Source organism: Asparagus officinalis, chromosome 3 (assembly GCF_001876935.1).
Source record: "Asparagus officinalis chromosome 3, Aspof.V1, whole genome shotgun sequence".
Classification (NCBI taxonomy): Eukaryota; Viridiplantae; Streptophyta; class Magnoliopsida; order Asparagales; family Asparagaceae; genus Asparagus; species Asparagus officinalis.
In genome coordinates this window covers 25259297-25281504 of record NC_033796.1, presented here as the reverse complement: position 1 = coordinate 25281504, position 22208 = coordinate 25259297, and the positions used below count along the sequence as shown (strand labels likewise).

The 22208-nt window shown below is 37.6% G+C and overlaps 1 protein-coding gene across 3 annotated transcripts; it reads left to right on the top strand.

Moving 5' to 3' along the window:
• LOC109833476 (potassium transporter 7-like) lies at nucleotides 421-16292 on the top strand. 3 transcript variants are annotated; one of them, XM_020401152.1, is made up of 10 exons: nucleotides 421-849; nucleotides 1360-1588; nucleotides 1696-1944; nucleotides 2118-2168; nucleotides 2764-3024; nucleotides 3532-3584; nucleotides 3696-3810; nucleotides 4815-5069; nucleotides 6667-7189; nucleotides 15316-16292. In XM_020401152.1, exons 1-10 carry the CDS (start codon nucleotides 565-567, stop codon nucleotides 15857-15859), a joined length of 2565 nt encoding a protein of 854 aa, XP_020256741.1. In that variant the 5' UTR covers nucleotides 421-564; the 3' UTR covers nucleotides 15860-16292. The 3 variants fall into 3 exon arrangements, with proteins under 3 accessions (XP_020256741.1, XP_020256742.1, XP_020256743.1); XM_020401154.1 differs by having other exon boundaries at nucleotides 685-849; nucleotides 1377-1588; XM_020401153.1 differs by lacking the exon at nucleotides 2118-2168.

Genomic DNA, 22208 nt, shown 5'->3' with positions numbered 1-22208 from the left:
TGGATCCAACTCCACAAAAGATCTGAACCCAACCCCACCCACTCAACAATGGGATGGACGCGGTGTCCTAAGAGCATCTCCAAGAGCCTCCTAAGGAGGCTTCTAGGGTGATGTGGCAAGTAAAAAACTCCTAAGTTGCTCCAACAAACTCTCAAGCACCTATCTAATTCTTAATTGACAGTGGGGTCGACCATGAAACTCTTAAGGGCTCTATAAATTTGTGGAGCACTTAGAAGCTCTATAAATTTGTGGCCAACTAATTTTTTTATTAGATTTATTATTTTAAAATATATTTATAAAATATTATTTTTAAAAAAAATAAACTTTTTAAATAATATTTGAGCTTCTAGACATGAGTTTATTAGAATATTCCTCTTTTAAGTAGGGCCCATGCCTGGGAGCACTCCCAAAAAAAAAAAGCTCTGCTAGGAGATTGTTGGAGATGCTCACAGTGATCTCTTCCCAATGCCCAATTTTATTCCATGGATCAATTAATTCTTTTCCAATTAAATTCCTAAAAATCTAGATAAAAGTTCCAAGAATTTGCCGCTGGTGTTGTTGTCAATGGCGGAGGGATCAGAGAGCGGGGAGAACGGGAGAAGCAACAACAACAGCAATCTATCAAAGATGGATTCAATCGAATCGAGATGGGTTTGTCAGGATGACGACGATTCCAACAGCGATGAAGACGAAAGCGATGATTTTCCTCATCGGATGAGCATCAAGTCCGATGAAGAGGAAGAAGAGGAGGATAATCCTGAACAGAGGTTGATTAGGACCGGGCCGAGGATTGATTCCTTTGATGTTGAGGCCCTTGAGGTTCCTGGGGCTCATCGGAATGATTACGAGGTATGAATTTGATCTTTTTAGTTGAAATTTTTGATATTTTGTACTGAACGAATCTGATGGTTTTATGAAAATTTATATTTTTAAGTTGCTTAAAGTATTACTTATGGCAAGTTGGTGAGTCTATGAAGTTTCTTTAATGAGCTTCTTATTAAGAGATTCTTTTAAGTAGTATCAAAGATAAGTAAAATCTTTGATGGAGCCAGGATTTTCTCTGATGTGGGGGTTTGGTTGGTTAAGGGTGGGGATCATTAGCCTTCCAAAAACAGTCACTATGGTCTTTAAATAATTTAAAAACGATAAGATATTTAAATTATTTAGAAAATGTTGAATGATAAATGGGGCTGGTGTTAGGATTTCAATCTATATTTTCTATGACATATTGACTTATGAATTGGAAGTTATACACGAACCCAACCAGTGACAATTAAAGCATGCCATGTATGGATTTAAAAATCTGCTGATAACTGAATTCTAATTTGATCTTTCTAAAGTATTTAATACTAACCGCAGGACTTTAATGTGGGTAGAAACATAGTGCTCACTCTTCAGACGCTTGGCGTTGTATTTGGTGATGTTGGAACAAGTCCGCTGTATACTTTTGATGTTATGTTCAACAAATATCAAATTACTGGGAAGGAAGATGTCCTTGGAGCACTATCTCTTGTTCTCTACACTTTGATCTTGATACCATTGGTGAAGTACATTATGGTTGTTCTTTGGGGCAATGATAATGGTGAAGGTAGGAGAACGAAAATTTGGGACTTCTCTATATCCATGTTTATCAAAGTCTTGTCACAAGGGATTTAATTTTGCAGTAACTTTGGTTTTTGATATTCTTTCTCTCAGGGGGTACATTTGCTTTGTATTCACTGATATGCAGAAATGCAAAGGTCAGTCTTCTCCCAAATCAATTATCCTCTGATTCTCGGATATCAAGTTTCCGGTTGAAAGTGCCATCACCAGAGCTAGAGAGATCATTAAAAATCAAGGAGCATTTAGAAAACTCATTAGTACTGAAGAAGTTACTTCTTGCCTTGGTGCTTTTCGGTACATCCATGGTGATAGCAGATGGAGTCGTCACCCCAGCAATGTCTGGTACGATAATCTTTTCTCTGTTCTTCTTGCAACTATTAAGAAAATAGTGTTTGTTTTATTGATTTATTCGATTCCTTTTTAGTTACTTCTGACATTGAGGTTATTTTTGGCTTATTGTTTTATCATAACCAGTTTTAGGTTCTCATTTTTTTATCATCCTCTGGAAATTTCAGTCATGTCGGCTGCTAATGGACTAAAGTTTGGAATTGATAGCATTGGACCAGGTGATACTTAACTTTTGATTATAGTTATGAGCTCTAAAAACTTATTGGGTACTCTTTGTACAGCATATTGGGTTCTCTCCTTATCCTTCATCTTACACTAAATTTTCCATCATTTAAACTTCTTTGGACTGAAAAACTAAGGTGAAATAAGCACTACACTCACCAAGGGTATTTTGAGAAAGACTCAAAAGCTAAGTTCCCACACATGTAACTTTATTTTCTTCTTTTTCTCTATGATTAAATGATCTGAGAGGCACATGATTGGAATAATGCTAAGAAAATGAGTCAGGTCGGAATAAGTAGGGCATTATTCATACTCTAGCGAGTATCTCTAAATCATGCCTTTTGTGATTGCTTAAAGATACCTATACTGTTTGACTAGTTAATCTATTTTGAACCCTGGATATAAGATAGACTGTCCATTGCTGTTGTCTTTCATTCTGTAGTTGAACAGTCCATATCTTGTTATTGTTTTCATTTGGAGTTTCTGTTACTATCTGACATCCTACATTAAAATTGTGCTGCAAAGAAAAATTTGCTTCTATGAACTTTCTCATATTTATACATGTTAACAATAATTTTGTGCATCATGCAGATGAAACTGTGATGATAACTGCTGTGTCACTTATAGTCCTGTTTAGTTTACAGAGATTTGGGACAAGCAAAGTGGGCCTTGCAGTTGGGCCTGCTCTGTTCATTTGGTTTTGCTGCCTCGCAGGCACTGGTGCCTACAACCTCATGAATTATGGAACAACTGTTTTGAGGGCATTTAACCCTATTTGTATCTACTATTATTTTAAGAAACATTCAACTCAGGCTTGGATGTCTCTTGGTGGTTGTCTTCTGTGTGCAACAGGTAAAGTGAGACTTGAGAATATAATTTCAGCAAGTGCGTTATATTTTAAAGTTGCATTTAACTTCAATGATCGGGTTGCTTGTTTAGATAGTTCGTGGAATTAACATATTTATGGATAGCAATCTCTCTTATTTGCTTTCAGTAGTTCTCACTCTTATGCTTTATATTAGAGTCAAAGCAATAAGGCTGTTTAATCACTGAGATATCTTTGCATGCTCTAGTGAATGCATTTTACCTCGAATGAATCTTTTATTCTCTTTGTTCGAGCATGTAAGAGATGCTCCTAAAATAAAGCAATCACTATATTTTAAAAGAATCTAAGAAACTGCCTGGTGTTTCTTAACTTATATGAGGAGCTGCTGATTTTATGAGAATATTCCTCATCGTCTTTCTTCTTGTTATTATGCATTCTTTCGCTATTGAGGATGTATACATGTTCTGTTTTCTCCTTTCGCATTTCATGATGAATTATCTTTACCTGTCCTTATTGTATTGCTGGCATTTCAGGATCTGAGGCGATGTTTGCAGATCTTTGTTATTTCTCTGTAAGATCTGTACAGGTGAGGAATTTCTACATGTTGCCAGTGCTTATAATTCTGAAATATGTGGATTTCTCTATAAAGTGTATATGAACTCTCTGATTTTTTTGTATTCTTAAATATTTGATGCAGGTTACCTTCGTGTTTCTGGTTCTCCCTTGCCTTATGTTGGGATACCTTGGTCAGGCTGCATTTTTGATGGAAAATCTAAATCAGAATGAGCAGGTTTTCTTTTCTTCAATCCCAAGTAAGCTGGAGTTTTCAATATTTTTCATTTTTATTGCATAGCTGAACTAGTTATTAACTGTAAGAGTGATGTGTGTAGTCCTTGATTCTGGTCTATTTATAAGTTGAATATGGAACACAATCTTTATTCTTTATAAATTATAATCATATAAGCAGATGATTAGAATCTAGCAGATCTGCCAGACAACTAAGTCTATAAAACATATGTCAGATTTCAGTGGTTTTTATTTTCTGATTCAAACATTCACCTCTTGGCGCATAACGTCAAACACCTTAAATGGTTGTCAAATTTTGGTTTTTCTAGATCTGAAGTTTGAATTCCTTTTATCCTTCTCGGAAGGCTGCCATACCCATCCTGTTGAACCATCTGAGGTAAGTTTGGACCTTTTGGTACATTAACTTGTACCTTCTTATTTTGTAAATTGCGCAAATTGTTCCCTTGATATTACCCTATTAAGGAGGAAATTTTCTATTTTTTGGGGAAATTTTATGCTTTCTTCTATAACATTAAAGATGTCCCTGAATGATCTGACATTATGTCGAATAATCAGAGTTTCCAGAAGCAAGCAAGCTAACGACATTTCACTTATATGTCTTTCTTTTCAGTTACAAAATTTCAAGGTGTTCAGTAAGATTTCGATTGAAAGTAATTTTCAGCAATCTTTCCGTCATATGAGGCACAAATTATAATTTTGTTGTACACCTCTGAGAAACCAGATCAATAGTTCAACTTTAGGACTTAACTCGTCTCTTATTTTTGTCATTCTATTTAAAATCAGAAAAGCTAGCTGTTTATCCGTACCCTTGGAAGTATGGTACATAATTTTTGCTCACTGTACGAGTGTTGGGATGATGGACGTATATTTGCTATAATTTGAGCTACTAAGACATACTGTAGCTTCATTAAGAAAGACTAAGAGGTGTGAAAATGGTTTCTATCTTCTACTTCCACTTTTCGTCTGCTTACGAAAAGGGGTCTAGATTATGATTTTTTGTTGTTTTCAGGTGGAGCTTTCTGGCCAGTCTTCCTGATAGCTTCTGTTGCTGCACTTATTGCCAGTCGAGCAATGACGACTGCAACATTCTCATGCATAAAGCAAGCGACAGCCCTTGGTTGTTTTCCTCGCCTCAAAATCATACACACATCTCGAAAGTTCATGGGTCAAATTTATATTCCAGTTATTAACTGGTTCTTGTTGGTTTTCTCGCTGGCACTTGTTGCAAGCTTTGGAAGCATATATGAGCTGGGAAATGCATATGGTATCAAATTTCTTCCTTTGCTCTATTTCTTCCCTTCACTGTTAATTATGACCTCTCTTTTGTACGAGTAGCCAATTGTTGAGATCATATATTTAATCTGTTAATAGAATATTCATGTTTGTTAAGGTGGGAAGATAAATTCTAATTGTAATTGGATGCTCTCGGATTTCATAGCAGTGCCCTTCACTATTATAAAGAGAAAGGGTTGGTTTGTTGCGTGCCATTATAACCAAAAAGGAGGAAATAAACTGACTCAGCAGCAACTTCAAAATCTGCTGGAGTGGGAAAGAACATAGACAATCCATCTATTTATTTCGGAACATTATCTTTATCTACCTTAAACTTCTTGAAATATAAAAGTACATAAATAGAAAACTAAAAATATAGGGAAATAGTAGGATACTGTCAAAATGAAGGTCTGCTACTATCTTCCATTTTTGAGTTTCCCTTGAACTCTCCTCACTCAGCTTATGCTAAAAATTACCCATGAAAAGAACACTTGCAGTTTTGGTCAGCATGGATCTCTTTCAGACTGAAGTTAAGATCGTTTAGCTCATCACGATTGTAATCATACAATGGCTCATAGTAAACTTTAAAAATTGTAAGAGGGAGAAAGGTCATAAAAGTATAGATAGATTTATCTCATAGTTAGTTCCTCCTAATTTACTCCTTTTGTTTTATGGTTTCAATTTTATTTGAATTACACATTTAATTGGCTATAAGATGTAATCATGTGATCTAGTTGTTAGGCATCACTGTGTCTAATATATCACTTTACTATTTCTGTACTTCCAGAGGTCTGCACATTTAGTGTTAGCGGTGAACATAACATAATGCTACGATGAATTTAAAATAAATTAATGCATTTCTGTATCCTTTCCATGCATTACCATAGTTTTTCAAGGTTATCTTTGTGACGGTGTTTGCATCATATTGTGTCACTATGCGCGTATCTGTCCAACATAGATCCAAGAGATATTTCTTCATCAATATAATTAAACATTTAAATTTGAGGGTTGCCTTCAAGAATCTTATTTATCAATGAATTAATATGAGAAAAATCTATGAGGCTTTGAATTTTGTGATACATGCATTTCGTCTCAATACTTTTAAGATGATGAGTGGTTCTCCTCGTAAATGGCTTGAGGTATGTTATGGCGTTGGGCCTTAGATGGATCTAGGATGATATATTACTATGCTGTTGTAGATCTCCAATACACCTCCCAAATTCCAATGCTTTTGCATTGCTTTATTTAGGTTTGCCACATTGGTAGTGACTTGTAAGATTAGATTGTGCAGAAGAAAAATATATTTTGATATCTTCTTCGCTTCTATGGCTAAATTGTACATTAGTTCTTTGGGCTTCATTGATTTGTATATTTAAAGCTACTTTTGTTTAGGAAAAGAAATTAAAGAGGGCAAAGATGATTGGATGCTAGGTTTGGCTCTGAGTTGTTTTCCTTGACATCTATCCATTTTTTATCTTTTAATTTCTTCATCTGCTCATCTTTCCTTTTTTTTTCTATTCCTTTTCCTCCTGATCATAGTTCGGTTTGTACATTAATTCCTTCTTTTTTAATGATGTTTGCTTCTGCAGGCATTGCTGAGCTTGGAGTTATGATGATGACAACGATCTTAGTGACCCTCATTATGCTTCTGATATGGCAGCTTAACATCATCACTGCATTTTGCTTTCTCATTTTCTTTCTAGGAGTAGAACTCCTTTTTTTCTCCTCGGTTTTGGGTAGTGTGGGAGATGGAAGCTGGGTTCTGTTGGTTTTTACAGCAGTTTTGTTTATGATAATGTACATTTGGAACTATGGCAGCAAGTTGAAGTATGAGACTGAAGTTAAGCAGAAGCTCTCCATGCAGTTAATGATGAAATTGGGTTGCAATCTTGGTACTATTAGAGCCCCTGGAATCGGTTTGGTTTACAATGAATTAGTTAAAGGAGTTCCTGCAATATTTGGTCATTTTCTGACCACTCTTCCAGCGGTCCACTCTATGATCGTATTTGTATGCATAAAGTATGTACCAGTTCCTGTAGTGCCTCAAAATGAAAGGTTTCTTTTCAGGCGTGTCTGCCCAAAGAGCTATCACATGTTTCGTTGCATCGCTAGGTATGCAATCACTTTCTTGAAGCATATTAACTGCAAAGGTGTCTGCCTTTTATGGAGTACACTAATAGTCAGTTATTTTATGTTCATCACTGTTTATCATATAAATAATAGAACGTTAATTCTTCTTACGCTGCTAGAAGAACCTTTTATTGATCAACCGTTGCTTCTTCTATTGTTACATCGGCTTTTCCTGTTGTTTCCATAACATGTTCATTCAAAAGCCAAGTATCATAGAAGGCTAGCACATATATGACACTCAAAAAATAAAAAGAGAGAAAAAGAGGAAAATGAAAGTGAGAATGAAACAAGAGTTTCATTTGAAATCAATTCATGCTACTTGTATATTGTACAGTTTCACTGGTAAGATAAATGAAAAGGGTGTGATCATAGGATTCATAACTGCTGGTTAAAAGAAAGATATACTGAAAATCTTCACATTGTAAGAGTTGCAGTTGGGATTCATAAGTTGCATCTGTTCAAAAGAACTATTTTGAAGCTGATAATCATTCACTTTGGTAGGACAGTGTGATTTGACATTAAGTAACCACCAAAACTGTCCGTTATAAATCCTGGAAGTAATCTCTCTTCTGGGCTCATGGAAGGGAGTTAGAAGTTCTCTTTATGCTACAAAGTCCAAGGGTCATCTAAGAATAATTACTTCTATTGATGGAAATACACTTGAAATGTTAATCAACAAAATAATGACATATTTGAAATCACCTGATATATTATTGTAAAGTGGCTACAAAAAATATTGATGTACATCAACATGTGAGATAACCAGCAAATTATAAGATGTGTTTAGATAGGTGGTGCTTGGAAATTTGCTATTGGTTAATGTCCTATAATTCCTCATGTATATGATGCCTTTCTAATATAGTCTATCAGCAGTGTTACTGTTAAAATTTATTGTCAAGAGCATATTGTATCTATTATATTACCTTTAAATTCCATGTCAAGAGCATATAACTTAGGGACCACCTGAAATCATGTGTTGTTTTATATGTCATTTCTTAGATGGACAAATTTTCAAATAGACCCTTCTTGAAAATAATCACCATTTTCGACCTAGTTGCATTTTATTTAACAAATTCGACCTAGTGTCAGTCATGTCAATAACGTACGCTTAAACAAGGTGGAATTTGCGAAATAAGTTCTATGAACTCTATGGGATTGACCGATTGAGAATCCCGTGTAATTTAGTGGAGAATTAATCTCCATGTGATTCTCAATCCCGTAGTGTTTAGAACTCTACTGAACTCTACGGGATTGTGAATCATGTGGAGTTTGTGTCACAATACAAACTCCATGGGATTGTGAATCACGTGTTTCATCATACAAACTCCACGGGATTCCTAATCTCGTGGAGTTGCAGACTCACTCCAACAGTGACTTTCCAACTTGATATCTGTCCTATCTTTTACAACATGTTATATATATATACAATCTCAACATAAATAATCTAACCGCATATACATATCAAGCAAAATACATAATAATAATCCAACCACATGTATATACGAAAATCCAATCAACCACATAAACATGAAAATCCAACCACATATACACGAAAATCCAACCACATAAATACATTAAATTCCAATCACATATATACACGAAAATCCATCCACACAAGTAATCTTTTCGAACAATCCAACCACAATCCAACTATTTATATTCAGGAAAGATCCAACACAAAACAAACATCATATCATATAAAAAAGTCACATACATCTTAGCATTCCTCCCCTCCTTCCTCTGCCTCTCTTACCTTACCCCTCCCCCTGTTCCCGCCCCTGACATCCGTGAACTTGAGCCTCGATGATCTCACTATCTGGCTGTATATGAGCCTGTGTAGCGGGTGGAATATCCTTATCAGGTGGAGCACGCTGAGAAGTGCAAGCTCCATCATCATGCGTTTTAGAAGAGTCTGCCTTATGTCTTCACATGTACACCTCCATGAATTGGCGTGTCCTGTCTTCACGGCCTTCAAACTCGTCGACGTGATTCTTGAGGAACATGTTGGCTATCGTCCGTCTGATCATGTTGAATATTGATAGTGTTTTTGGATCCTGAATCTCACTAATGCTCTTATTTATATTTTATTCAATATCATCAAAGGGACCTGCATTTTAATCAGAAGATAAACAGCTTAGCGAGTCATGATTTAAAAGAAGAATATATTTTTTTACTTGCGTTTAAAAACTTACATAATCTCTCTTGACCGTGGCCCTCAACATATAAGTTATCTGGATGGGGGGCGGGGGCTTATTATGAATTCATCTGCTGGTGTGGGTCATGTACAATCCATCTGCTGTGATATCCTAATACAAATGCATATACTCTGTATAGGAAAGTGGATCTCTCATGTTTGACAAGGTCATGTTTGTCATTTCACTTGATTATGTAGGATTCATGATCTCCCCCACTACACATGATGCGATGTCATTTGACACATGCGATTGACTTGCTCAATAGGATCGAGCAAATATTGTCCTAAATGAAATTGTATTAGCATCTACAATAAAATATGAATATAAATTTTGAATTGTGAGATAAATTCATCTGTTTGTGTTGCATGATATCTAGCTCATTTCTTAAAAAATGCATGTCTAGTCCGGGTATTATAGAACCTCACATTATATCTGATTGATATGAAAAAGATATCAGAAATTTCCATATGAATAAAACTAAGCAATAAAAATAATTTTAAATATTACATTTGTATACTTGCATCCTAATAGAAGCCGACTCAGTAGATAGCGACCGTCTGTAAATTAGGTCGTTCAATATATATGCATTCCCTCAACCAAACCTGTAGTAATTTTATGCAACTCTTGAACTCCTTAAGTCACCATCAATGAAACCCTTGCTAGATATCTATAGAGGTATGTCAATACCGTATTACCCCATGAAAGAGTGCCACACTCCAAATCCTCAAGGGGTGGCCATTGACAATGTACACGATTTTTATTCGCATCAGGAAATAACATAGCGCCTAATATATATAATATGTAAGCATGAGGAAAGTACCGAATCGTCTCCTTTGTGACGTTAATGGGCATATCTCCCATAAATGTCTCTCGAAGCCATGAAAGCTTCATCGCACCACTCTTCAACCTAGAAGCCTCTCACATACATCCTACGAATTATGGCAATCGATGTCTATAACATCTGGGCCATCAATCCAGAGCCTATGTATGGTGGCTACATCCTGTAGTGTAATTGTGCACTCCCATATATGCATATGAAAGGTATTTATCTCTAGCCTCCATCTATCAATCAAAGCATGAATAATGACTCAATCAAGCTTAATCCATCGCACTGAAGAACGCTCCAAAAAACTGGCTTGACTAACTAATTATGGTACTCGATCATCATTCATCTCCCAACCTGAATGACTCTGAGCATGATCGATTATGTCGATCTCTGATATGGATTGCACATTAATCCAATTTAAGAAAACCCTTTAGAAAACACATTTAAATTTACATAAAAATAGAAAATACAAACTTATTTATTTTATCTTTCCTAACCCAATCTTATCGAAGCGATGATGTGTCTGCTGGTGTAGTACATGCCCTTGGATCGACCCAAGTCTCATAGTGTATCTTTCTGCAATTAAAATATAATACATTAGATTTTTTATTTGAACGACTTAATCATATAAGATCGACCCAAGTCTCATAGTGTATCTTTCTGCAATTAAAATATAATACATTAGATTTTTCATTTGAACGACTTAATCATATATACACAAGCAGAACTAAGCAACCTAATAAACATGTGCAAGCATCAACAATGAAGAGTAAAAGAAAACTAAAACTTTAAACAACAAAAGGTCTACTGATTTCCATCAAACTTCACCATTTTTTATAACATTGATTCCACCAAAATAAATAAATATGTTGTTTCCACACAATCAAACGCCAAATAATCAACTTCTAAGTATAGTTGGACAACTTTTTTTAGTGTGACCACCACACCTATTTTTCTTCCTAACTCCTACCCATCCTTCGTCCATAGTATATCTAATTCGTACAGAACGATGTCGCCACATTGTTCTCTTATACTGAGGAGGTAATATTCGTGACCCACCGTGTGTCCAATGTCGACTATTATGTGGTGGGCAAAAACACTCAATATATGTATGTTGATATTTATAACTTGAATACCACACTATGGCTAATTCATAGTGCGATATCCTCATGTCTCCTCTAGATCCGAACAAACCGCCACAATTTGGACAGAAGAAAGTCATTATAATTGCGGTATGTTGCAAGTACATGTACAAGTATGATCCACAAATATATTAACTTGTAATAACGATTTTCTCTATGTGAGAATCCCTTAATGATCTCCTATTCATTGAAACTAAATCTAAAAACACGACATGATTTAGCATAAACAATCTGTCCGCTAAGATGCCTTCAACTTTTGGGGCTAACTGTGATATCACATTTTCTCTAAGCGTATGTCGTCTGATAAAGAATTTGTTAAATCTGTAAATTGCCTTTGCAATCAATGACTGTATTAGCATATCACGAGCTCCCCTAAGCACACCATTGAAACTCTCAGAAGCGTTTGTGATCATTATACAAAACTATTTCCCGCCATCTTCACATAAAGCCCATATTTTGACATTGTTCGGACTCAAACTAGTCCTAATCCAATTACGCGCAACTTGTGAAATGGACTTACTTTCCTCCCATAGTTGCTTCTACAACAATTTCACCGTTATGCATCTAGCTTGCCATTGGAGATTTTGGAGATACACTTGTCCATACTTCCTCTTAAAGTTCTTCCTAATATATCTTAAGCAATATCGATGGTGATGCAGTGATTGAAATTCAGTTTCCATTGCACTTCGAAGTCCTTTCATCTTATCATATACGACTGTAATCGTCATCGCTCGCACTAGGAATATGCAAGTAATGCATGCAAAAAACCATGACCAAATTTTTGTGTTTCCAACTTCAATAACTGCAAAAGCCAAATGAAATAAACTGCCATCTACATCTACTCTAGTTTCAATGAGCAATACGTATTTATATTTACCATACAAATGTGTACCGTCAATGCTAAGAATGGGACGACAATGATTGAATCCCTCAATGGAAGGACTAAATACCCAAAATACCCCCGTGAATCATCTATCTTTGCAGCCAACGGCTTTTGATGAAACTTCGTACACTATCCCAAGGTTTTTTTGAGTGCTTCAAGATAATGTGGTAATATCTTATAAAACTTGTCCCACTCTTAGAACATTTTTGTCATCGCTTTCTTCCCAGCATTTCAACACTTGATGTGTGATACGTCCAAGTTGGTCGCTTCACGTACTAAAGCGCGAATATCATTTCGGTTTGCACCGAGATCCTCCCTTAGTTTAGGCATAATCAATCGATATATGAAAGAGGCGAATGCATGTTTATGATTCATCTCTAATCGATGATTGTTACATGTGTGAACTCCGTTATAGCGTGTTATTTTAAGTTGCCTGCCTACTCATACCCCTGAGTGTGAATTAAGCTTTCAATGACACTATGCATTTTCAACGTGGCAAACACCGACATCTTCGTGATCACCCTCTTTGTTATAGAAACAAACTATGTTATAGCTTGTTCTATTATTTTTCGTCTGCTTGAACTTAATATTCTTTTTGGTGGACCATAAATGAATGACATGAACAAACTTCTCCTTTCTTTCAAATAGGACACCCTTTTCAAGTGTGAAGTCATTGCATTGTTTATCATTTAAAGTTGGCCAATAGAAATATTTTTCATTGCCGAATCGTCAATCCATTCATCTCCATGAAATTTAGCAACGGGGATCCTTTAACATGACATACTCATTGTTAGAAAAAAATTAGTCAATCAATCGGTGGTCCATTCATTCTGATCGGTCAAACATGTCATGTTAATTTATAAGTCGCCTTCTTCATCATGATCCATGGATTTGACATTTGTACCCCCTTCTTCTATAACCATTCCTATGGAAGGACTTATATCTTGATGGAGATCATCATCATCGAAGGCACTTGAAGTCCCTACAAGCGAATTCCCGCTCAAGTGTTGCGATTGTGTCCAATACATATCACATCGCAGAGACAAAAAACCGATCGAGTCAGATTCAAAGTCCTCTAACATACGAGAGTATACTTTGTTATGATTTACCACCTTGCCCAAATTTCTCTGAAAATTTTCAATAAACAATTTCACTGACTTCTCGTCGTTCAATGTGAAGATGAGACTCATATCATAATCATTTGAGATTTGAACGATGCTTGTCATGTCCACCGTTACGAGATAATTGTAGATCACGTTGAGGTAATACTTAGGTGGATTGATCAATGTAATTTTGTGCAAGTCATTAATCAATCCATCGAAGGTACATGATTTGGATATAAACAAACATATTAGTTGATGTTGAATTTTTTTTACTCCTTAGAGGTAACGATGAACGATCGTTTCTTAATCCATTGTTAGTATGATAGAAAGATTAACTATCTCGAGATTAACATGATCGTATATGAAGAACGCTAAGAATAATATATAGAACTTTGACCAATTTAATTCCCTAATTTTTACAACTTCACTTTAATGTTCCCTTCCAATTTCATACAATTTTTTAAAAATTCACAGCATTATTCCAAAATATAAACTAAAACAAGCTCTAGGGATAAACATTAATCCAAATTCACAACATCAACTCAATTAACTAATTTTTACACCATTTTCCCTGATTTTCCTTCAAATTACATACTAATTTCCCAAAATTTCCTTCAAATTGCATACTAATTTCCAAAAAAACCAAATGTTAATCCAAAATCTAAACTAAAATAAGCTATTGGGATGGAATAGAGAGAGTATGTAAAAAATTAGAAAAAAATCTTGAAAATTTTAAAGAATATACCAAAAAATAGGTCAAACCCTAAAAATGAAATTAGGCAAACTTTGGCCCAAGGGAGATTAGCGGTTGTGGGGGGCGGTGCGCAAAGTTAGTCTCAACTCCACGGGATTCCAAATCCCATGGAGTTGCAGACAAGAGAACACGAAGAGCGCGTGCTTTGTGATTTTGTCTTCAATTGCACGAGATTCACGGTCCCCTGGAGTTTGAATTGAAACAAACTACACAGGATTGTGAATCCCGTGTAGCTTGTATGCTATAAATTCCGTGGAGTCTAGTAGACTTCTAAACTCTATGGGATTGAGCATCCCATGTAGAGTAACTCTCTGCTAAACTATATAGGATTCTCAATACCATAGAGTTTGTAGAACTTATTTCGCAAACTTGACCCAGTTTCAGCCACGTTGCTAACGTGATTGGAACTAGGTCAAATTTGCTAAATAATTTGCTAGTAGGTAAAAAATGGTGATTATTTTTCAAAAAAGGTCTATTTTGAAAATTTTTCCTTAGATGCATGTTTAAAATTTGTATCAGGAGGAGAAAAAGGATCAAATAAGAATGTTACCTATAGTTAACATCTGTTTACACTACATGAGGCCCATCTCTAATCTGTTACATCTCACACGAAACTCGCTTGATGTGGCATATGTGCTACATCAACCTCTTATATTTTGACTATTCAAATATGAATATTTTTTGGTGGGTATTCTTAAGTGTGTTTGGCAAAACCCTCAAAATTGGGCTAGGACTGATCTTGGCTTGGTTTTGAGGTAAATTGGTTCTTTTTTTGAACCAAGAGGGGTGACTCAAAAAACAAAAAAAAAAAAAAAAAAAAAAACTAGTTTTAAGCCTCTTTTTTGGCCTCAAAGAAACTAGAACAGGACTGGTCCAAATTTTATCAATCAAGAAACAAACTCAAAACTGGGCTAGGTTGCCCAGTTTTAAGGGTTTGTCAAACACAGTCTTTTTATTGAGTATACATTGTGTGCTCCTTCAGCTTGGCCATGCTAATTTTTATTTGTGTACTGATTTTGAAAAACCTTGTGCAAGAAAGTGCGATAAAATCTTCCATGGTCTGTCTGACATGATTATATACGCGAGATGCATCTGCAGGTGGAATTGATTTTTCTTGATCCTTTACTGATTGCAAATACTTTTAATGGAATGATGTCATACAATTCACTTCTTATATTAAATTCAATTTTCTTGCTTAATCCTAGGTATGGCTACAAGGATGTGCGCAAGGAACATCATCAAACATTTGAACAGCTACTAATTGAGAGCCTTGAGAAGTTCGTACGTCGAGAAGCTCAAGAGCGATCCTTAGAGAGCGATGAAGACAGTGACACTGATACAGAAGAGAACCCCTCTACACGGATTCTTGTAGCACCTGACGGCAGTGTTTATTCTCTTGGTGTTCCTCTCCTGGCTGACTACAGCTGTATTGAGAAACCAAGCTCCGAACCAAGTACTTCCTTTGATGAGTCCCGCGATAATGCAATGATGGAAGGAGACGATGCAATTATTGAAGCAGGGCAGAGCTTTGAGAGGGAACTCTCGTTCATTCACAAGGCGAAAGAATCAGGGGTGGTTTACCTCCTTGGTCATGGGGACATTAGGGCCAGGAAGGACTCTTGGTTTATTAAGAAGCTGGTTATAAATTACTTCTACGCGTTCTTGAGAAAGAACTGCAGAAGGGGGATTGCAACACTTAGTGTTCCTCATACAAATCTAATGCAAGTGGGCATGACTTACATGGTTTGAAGTTCTTAAAGTTGTTGGTTTTTACTTGTTTTGAGCCATACTAACATGTTAGTACCCAGAGGCCCATGATTGGTGCTTACCACAGTTTTTGCAAATCAAAGAGCTGGCATTTAAATGAGAAAACAAAGTGAGAGATGATCCCTTACTTTTATTGGTGAAAGAACAAGAATGCAAGAGATACAAGTGCCATGTATATTTTCCCAGGTATGAGTACAAGTGCCTGGTTTGTAATGTTTGTCACTCATTCTCCCAGCAACTCTTATTCTTTACCTCAGAAGGAAAATACAAGATCTAACCGTATTTGTTGTATTTACAGGTAGATAAGTCAATGAAAGAAAGAAAACATAGAAATCCTTTTCTTTTTAATTTGTGCAAAGAGATGCGTGCAGTCTTGTTAAAGTACACTTTTATTGTAGCATTATTAATTTGTTCATATTTTGTAGGGCTAAACTACTAAAATGGTATTTTAAAAAAATTCATTTTACTGCTCTGGTATTTAAGATTTCTCCTATGATGATTGGGTATTTAAAGTTGGTTTCCATTACGACATAATTTTGAATTTTGGCCAGAGAAAACTTTTTCGCGGGAAAATTTCTTTCCACCCCTCCGACATCTTAAAATTATTGTATTTTATACCCTTTATTATCTTTTGCTTCCCAAATTCAAATCCTAATCAAAATATGCAGGCAACCCAAAATTCAAAAAGAAATAAACCCAAACAGATAAAAACTCTTTAGCTCTTCTCCTTACGAAACGCAACCTCTCAACCCCACCCCGGCCTCAACCCATGGATCTTCTCTCTATCTTAATCTTTGTATTTCTTCTTGGCCAATCTTCAGCTCAACCTACGATGGAGTTATAATAACCCAACAAGATTATCAAGGATTGCAGGCTTTAAGTAAGCAATTTTAGATCCAAGAGTGGTTTCAAGAAGCTGGAATGACTCTGGCATTAAAGCTTGCTCTGGCGAGTGGGCAAGAATCAAATGTATTAGTCGGGATAGGTTGCCTGCATGAGGAAGAAGAAGAGAAGAGGAGGATGATTAGGATTTAGATTTGAGAAAAATACAAACAAATCAACTCGGTTGTTCTAAATAAAACCCCCATTTACAACAAAAATGAAGATTAGGGGGTGCGAAGAAAATTCCCCGTCGGAAAAGTTAGCTGGCCAAATTTTAGAGTTATGTTTTAATGGAAATCAACTTCTAATACCTAAACGTCAAAGGGGATATACTAAACACTGGAGTGTTAAAATGAGTCTTTTTTATATACCAATTTGATAGTTTAGCCTATTTGGTAGTTATTTGCATCTGTGGTTCTCTGTCTTATGCTTACTATTGACTATTGGGCTTAGCAATTTTCGAATAGAACAACTTGCTTTAAGAAGCATGTTTTATATATGCTACGTTTATGATGTCGATATGGGTTTAAGTGTTACATGCCCTTTTTGGCATAAAATAAACACTGTATTATGTCCTTATTATATTTTCTCACGGAGAGAGAAGCTCACCAAAATATATGCCGCAAATCTTCACTTTGTGGTCCTTAATAATGTCGATAGTATGGGAAAGTAGCTAACTTCTGACCAACATGCTCGCAAGCCGGGAAGTCTGGAATACCGCACCGCGTTCGCCAACAGAGTCTGGGCACGCTGATGCAAATCTTGCAGGCGTCCCAAAGCCGAGCCGTGTTATTAACAAGCAAGCGGGTCGGACGTTAAATTAATCCCACTCCGATCACCCGCACCCGTTTGCGGGTCTGAACTGTAGCTGTTTTAACCCTCCTCTCTCCTCACTCCCTCGCTTCTTCTCTTCTGGAATCACCGACGGAGTCGACACCGGACGAAACCCTACCAGCTTTCTACACCCAATACTTCTCCCGCGCCTTGTCATCTCTTCTCCCTGGGCCTCATCAACTGTGTCCCCTCCGCAGACTACGCCATCGACAACGTCCTCATCGTCGCGTCCCTTCAACGCCCAGACTCTTGGTATCGATCTTGTGGACTTTGCAGGTCCTCTTCTACAAATCTTCCTGAAGACAGCCGCCTTGTTGCCTCTGGCAATCATGAATATCCGTCGTTTGAGTCGCATGCAGCAGAGATGCTGCGAGATTCTCTTCCCGTTGAATTTGATTAAGCCGCCCGCGTTCTCCGAGGATCATGAGAAGGCGTGCGTGGATGGGGGAGTTTTTCGTTTATTTGAACGCAGTGATGTGGAGGCTGATGATGGGGTTGTGGGCTGGCTGAGGGCGGTGTTGTGCTTCGAGAAACAAAAACAAACGCCGGGAGAGAAAGCCAAACAATCCAAAATAACGGCAAAAACACAAACAACGAATTTTACGTGGGTCGGCAAGTTGTCTACGTCCACGGGACAATGGGGATGCGTTTTCACTAATAGAGAAGGAGAGTACAAACTGATATTACAAAATCACACAAAAAACTCACCAATTAATCTCATCAACAAAGCTCTCAATCTCTCAAACAAAACCCTAAACAATAGCTCCAGAAAAGACTCTTTTCTGTGCTCCAAATATCCCCAATACTGCTCTCCCGGAACCCTAAATCGTGTTTGATATTTATACCAAACTCAAAACCAAATCAGAACAGGAAACAAAGAACTGTGCCTGACCCGATATGCGGTCGACTGCGACAAACACAAAAACCAAAAAAATCAACTGCAGGATTTGACGGTCGACCGTAGCGGTCGATCGCACCTAACTCCAAACACTCGGGTTTGATTACAGGGTTTGGCGGTTGGCCGCGGCGATCGATCGCACCAAGCCCTGAATCATACTCAGGGTTTGTGCACATATTCGATCGACTGGCCTAGCACCGCGGTCGACCGAACATGACCAAAATTGTTCTTTTGCTTCCCAAACATGTTCTTCTCCAAATTCCTTCATCGTTTCTACAATTCTCCACCTCCGCGAAGTTTTCCCAAAACTGAGCCGATACCAACCAAACCAAATGTCCCACTTGTTGTGTTCAGTACGAAGTTAAACAAATCCATGACAACAGACTCAATCCACAACAAGTTGAGAACCCAAACGAGAATGCAAACAAACTCTAAATGTCGGTATCAACTCACCAAACCGGCTGCATCAAAATGACTGCCTACGTATCCTCTTGCCCAAGGAATCAAGCCTCACGTAGTTCACCAAATGGCCTCCAAAAAGGCCCTCAATCAACGAGAAGAGTTTTCAATCCTTCTCCAATATCATCAACAAATATGCAACTGATAACTTTTCCAATGGCCCTAAAATGAAACGAACTAAACACCTCCACCTGAGGTGAACCAACGGGCATAACCAAATCCAAACTGTGTCTATCAGCTGCACTCGAATCAACTAACTCATCATCTGTATCCAAATCAACATGATCCCAATCTGTGTCACCTCAAATGGAATCCCAAACGATACAGAATGATCCGGAGAACGTGGAGTAATCTCCACCTAACGTGGAATATCATCACTCTCCACCCGCTGCGATATCACAATGATCTGATCAACATTCTCCACCTGCCGAGAGTCAAATATGACATACATGCTCAGAACAAAATCAGAGTCCAACAACTGATAACCAAACAAGTATCTGAATCCTAAATGTTCACTCGGATCAAATCTCACATCCTCGATATGATCATATGCTGGGCAACCAAATATCTGAAGCAACCCAAAATCTGAAGTAGCTCCACCAGATCCAAATACTCCAATCGCGACAGTCGGTAACCTATGAATAAAATGGCTCTAATATGTTGAAGCCTCAACACCATCTACCTTTGTCTTATGTAACATCTTCAGATGAGCATGGTTACCTGACAAACACAATATTTGAGAGTTACTTTTTCTAATGTGGGGAGCCGATTTCTTCCAAAGCCTTACTGATGGGATATCTCATGTTATGGATCAAGCATATTATTGTTCCTTCTGGTAGCTTTGATGCATTGCCAAAAGATGTGGTATTTCCGGCCATTTGTTTGACTCACAGCCATCAATATGCTCTTCTTCCTACCATGATCGTTCGTATCCATTGGGGATTGCTACGCTTATGTTACGCTTTTTGTCAATGTGCTAAGAACCCAAAGGTAGAATTGCCCTACGCTTATCTCATGGCGTGGTTCGTCATGCATTGTCCACACTTATGGGCGCGCCTTCCGCTCGTGTAGAGAGACATGTTACTCCTTTCATTCAGAGGTTGGAAAACTGAGATTGGAGTAAGCATTATATGGCCTTGGTGAGACGTATTCTCCGGGATCATAAGAATTTCGATTTCAACCGGTGTTTTCCTTATTTTCCCGGGACCAACTACGGCCAAGCTGTAGTAGACGAATCAAATGGTCAGGGTTACACTGTCATGTCACTCGGTTGCTTCACATGGCTCATGGGCATTCGTCCCGGGTATCTCATTTATCGTTTCGGCCCCGTGTGTGTATTAGAGCCCTATCTGCCTTGCCGCTTTATGACCAGCTATATCTTGATAACCCCAACACTCAATTACAATCTGGGGGTTGTTGTCTAATTATCGTAGCAAGGTCTTGGTATTGGACCATCGCCGGAGGTACATGTGCTCTCTTCTCATTCCCGCAACAAAATCCTCAACCCCGGACAGCACTTGCATTGCATGGCGAATACGGTGATCCTAAACTTCAATATTAACTCGTCGGGACTAGGTTTCATTCGGCGTCATTATAGATCCAGGAACACTTCTAATAGGAGTCGCATACCGGGACTCAAAGAATTCTTATACGCCGAGAAAAATATCGGCGTGGAAGAATCCCGACCTTCTAGTCATCATGAGATTCAGGAAGAGGTGGATGCGGCTCTGGACGAGAGCACGCTTCCGATATCTCCTCGCTTTGAGGTGTGCAAGAAGCCAAAGAGCCCATTACCTGATGACTATTTGTTTGATGCCATGCTTTTTTCAATCCTCCAGTATATCGTGGACAGTGAAACCTCGGAGCTCTGGCCAGATGCTCGCCAGATATTTGCTCGACTTGTTGAGATGAGCCAGCCGCCCTCACGTATTTATGTCGGCGCCTAATTCTTGTAAGACGTTGGCCAATGCACCAGCGCTGGTCCGGCTGCTGCACACATATCTGCGGAAGATACCAAATGGGCTCAACGATGAGGGGACAGTACTGATACACGTGCTTGGAATTTTCAGTGAACTTGTTCAGGAACCTAATACAGAAGAAATAGGTTTCTATGTGTTCAAACTTCAAAGGCATTCTGATGAACGCTGGGTATTGTATGTGAGCGCTAGCTGTACGTTGGTCGGATACGGGGTTAAATCCCTCTTCACGGGACCTTCAGGGCGAACATGACGATAAGTTTCTCAAACTGTTTTTTGATCTTCACGTCACTGCTTTTGGTCAAGCATGGGCCTACAGTTCTCGTGGGCTCAACAAATTCATTCTCGTACGCTTTTGAACAGTATATGTGGATCTTTCTAACCTGGCTGTTCTTCACCAGCTGTGTGTGCATGGTGCATACAACTGCACTATAGTCTAAATTAATGTGAGAATCTACTACTCTACTAATTTTATCTTTCACCCTTTCTTTCAGCTTGACATTTAGTTGTAAAATGATTTTGTCCTCAAATGTGACGAGTTGCTTAATGGAATATTTTCTGTTAGTTGGGTTATTTGCTTTGTGAAGACGTTTCATGATCTTGTGGAAATAAGTTTCAGGTAGCTTTGCTTTCATATGTGAATTCGACCAATTAATTTCTTGCATCCAGGACGTGGAACTGCTTAAAAATGAAATATACGGTCGTCAGAACAATCTTTTTTGTTTGTGTGAACTGACTAGGATCTATTCTTCGTTTCTGATCACCCTTGTTCAAATTGTCACAAGTGGACAACTACTGTAAGAGAGTGCTCATCTATACACTTCAAAGCTATGTCAATTTAGTTTGCTTTTTATAATGTTCTTAACTGTAGGGCCAAGGATATGGTGAACGTTTGTAATCTCAAAATGCTATACATAGACCTGAGGAAAGTGACCCCATGTAATTCAAGCATACCAACCATAAACATAATTTTTTTGAGGTATTTTCATGATTTTATTTTTATTTTATTGGGTATGTTTATTGTTTAGTAACTTAAATTGGATTTAAAATCCAAGGTAGGCCATAGTCAAATCATGTGTTTGGGCCCTCGTTAGGGATTGGATTCGAAATTAACATTTTTTTTTTGGAAGAATGGATTTTAAGATCCAACGTAGCCCAAATTCAAATCACGTGCTTGGACCCTCATTCAAGAGCTCAACAGTAGATGACCACCTTCTACAGCCGTAGCATACTACATTATACATACGTGCATCACGATACGACTTGTAGCAAAAGATACAGA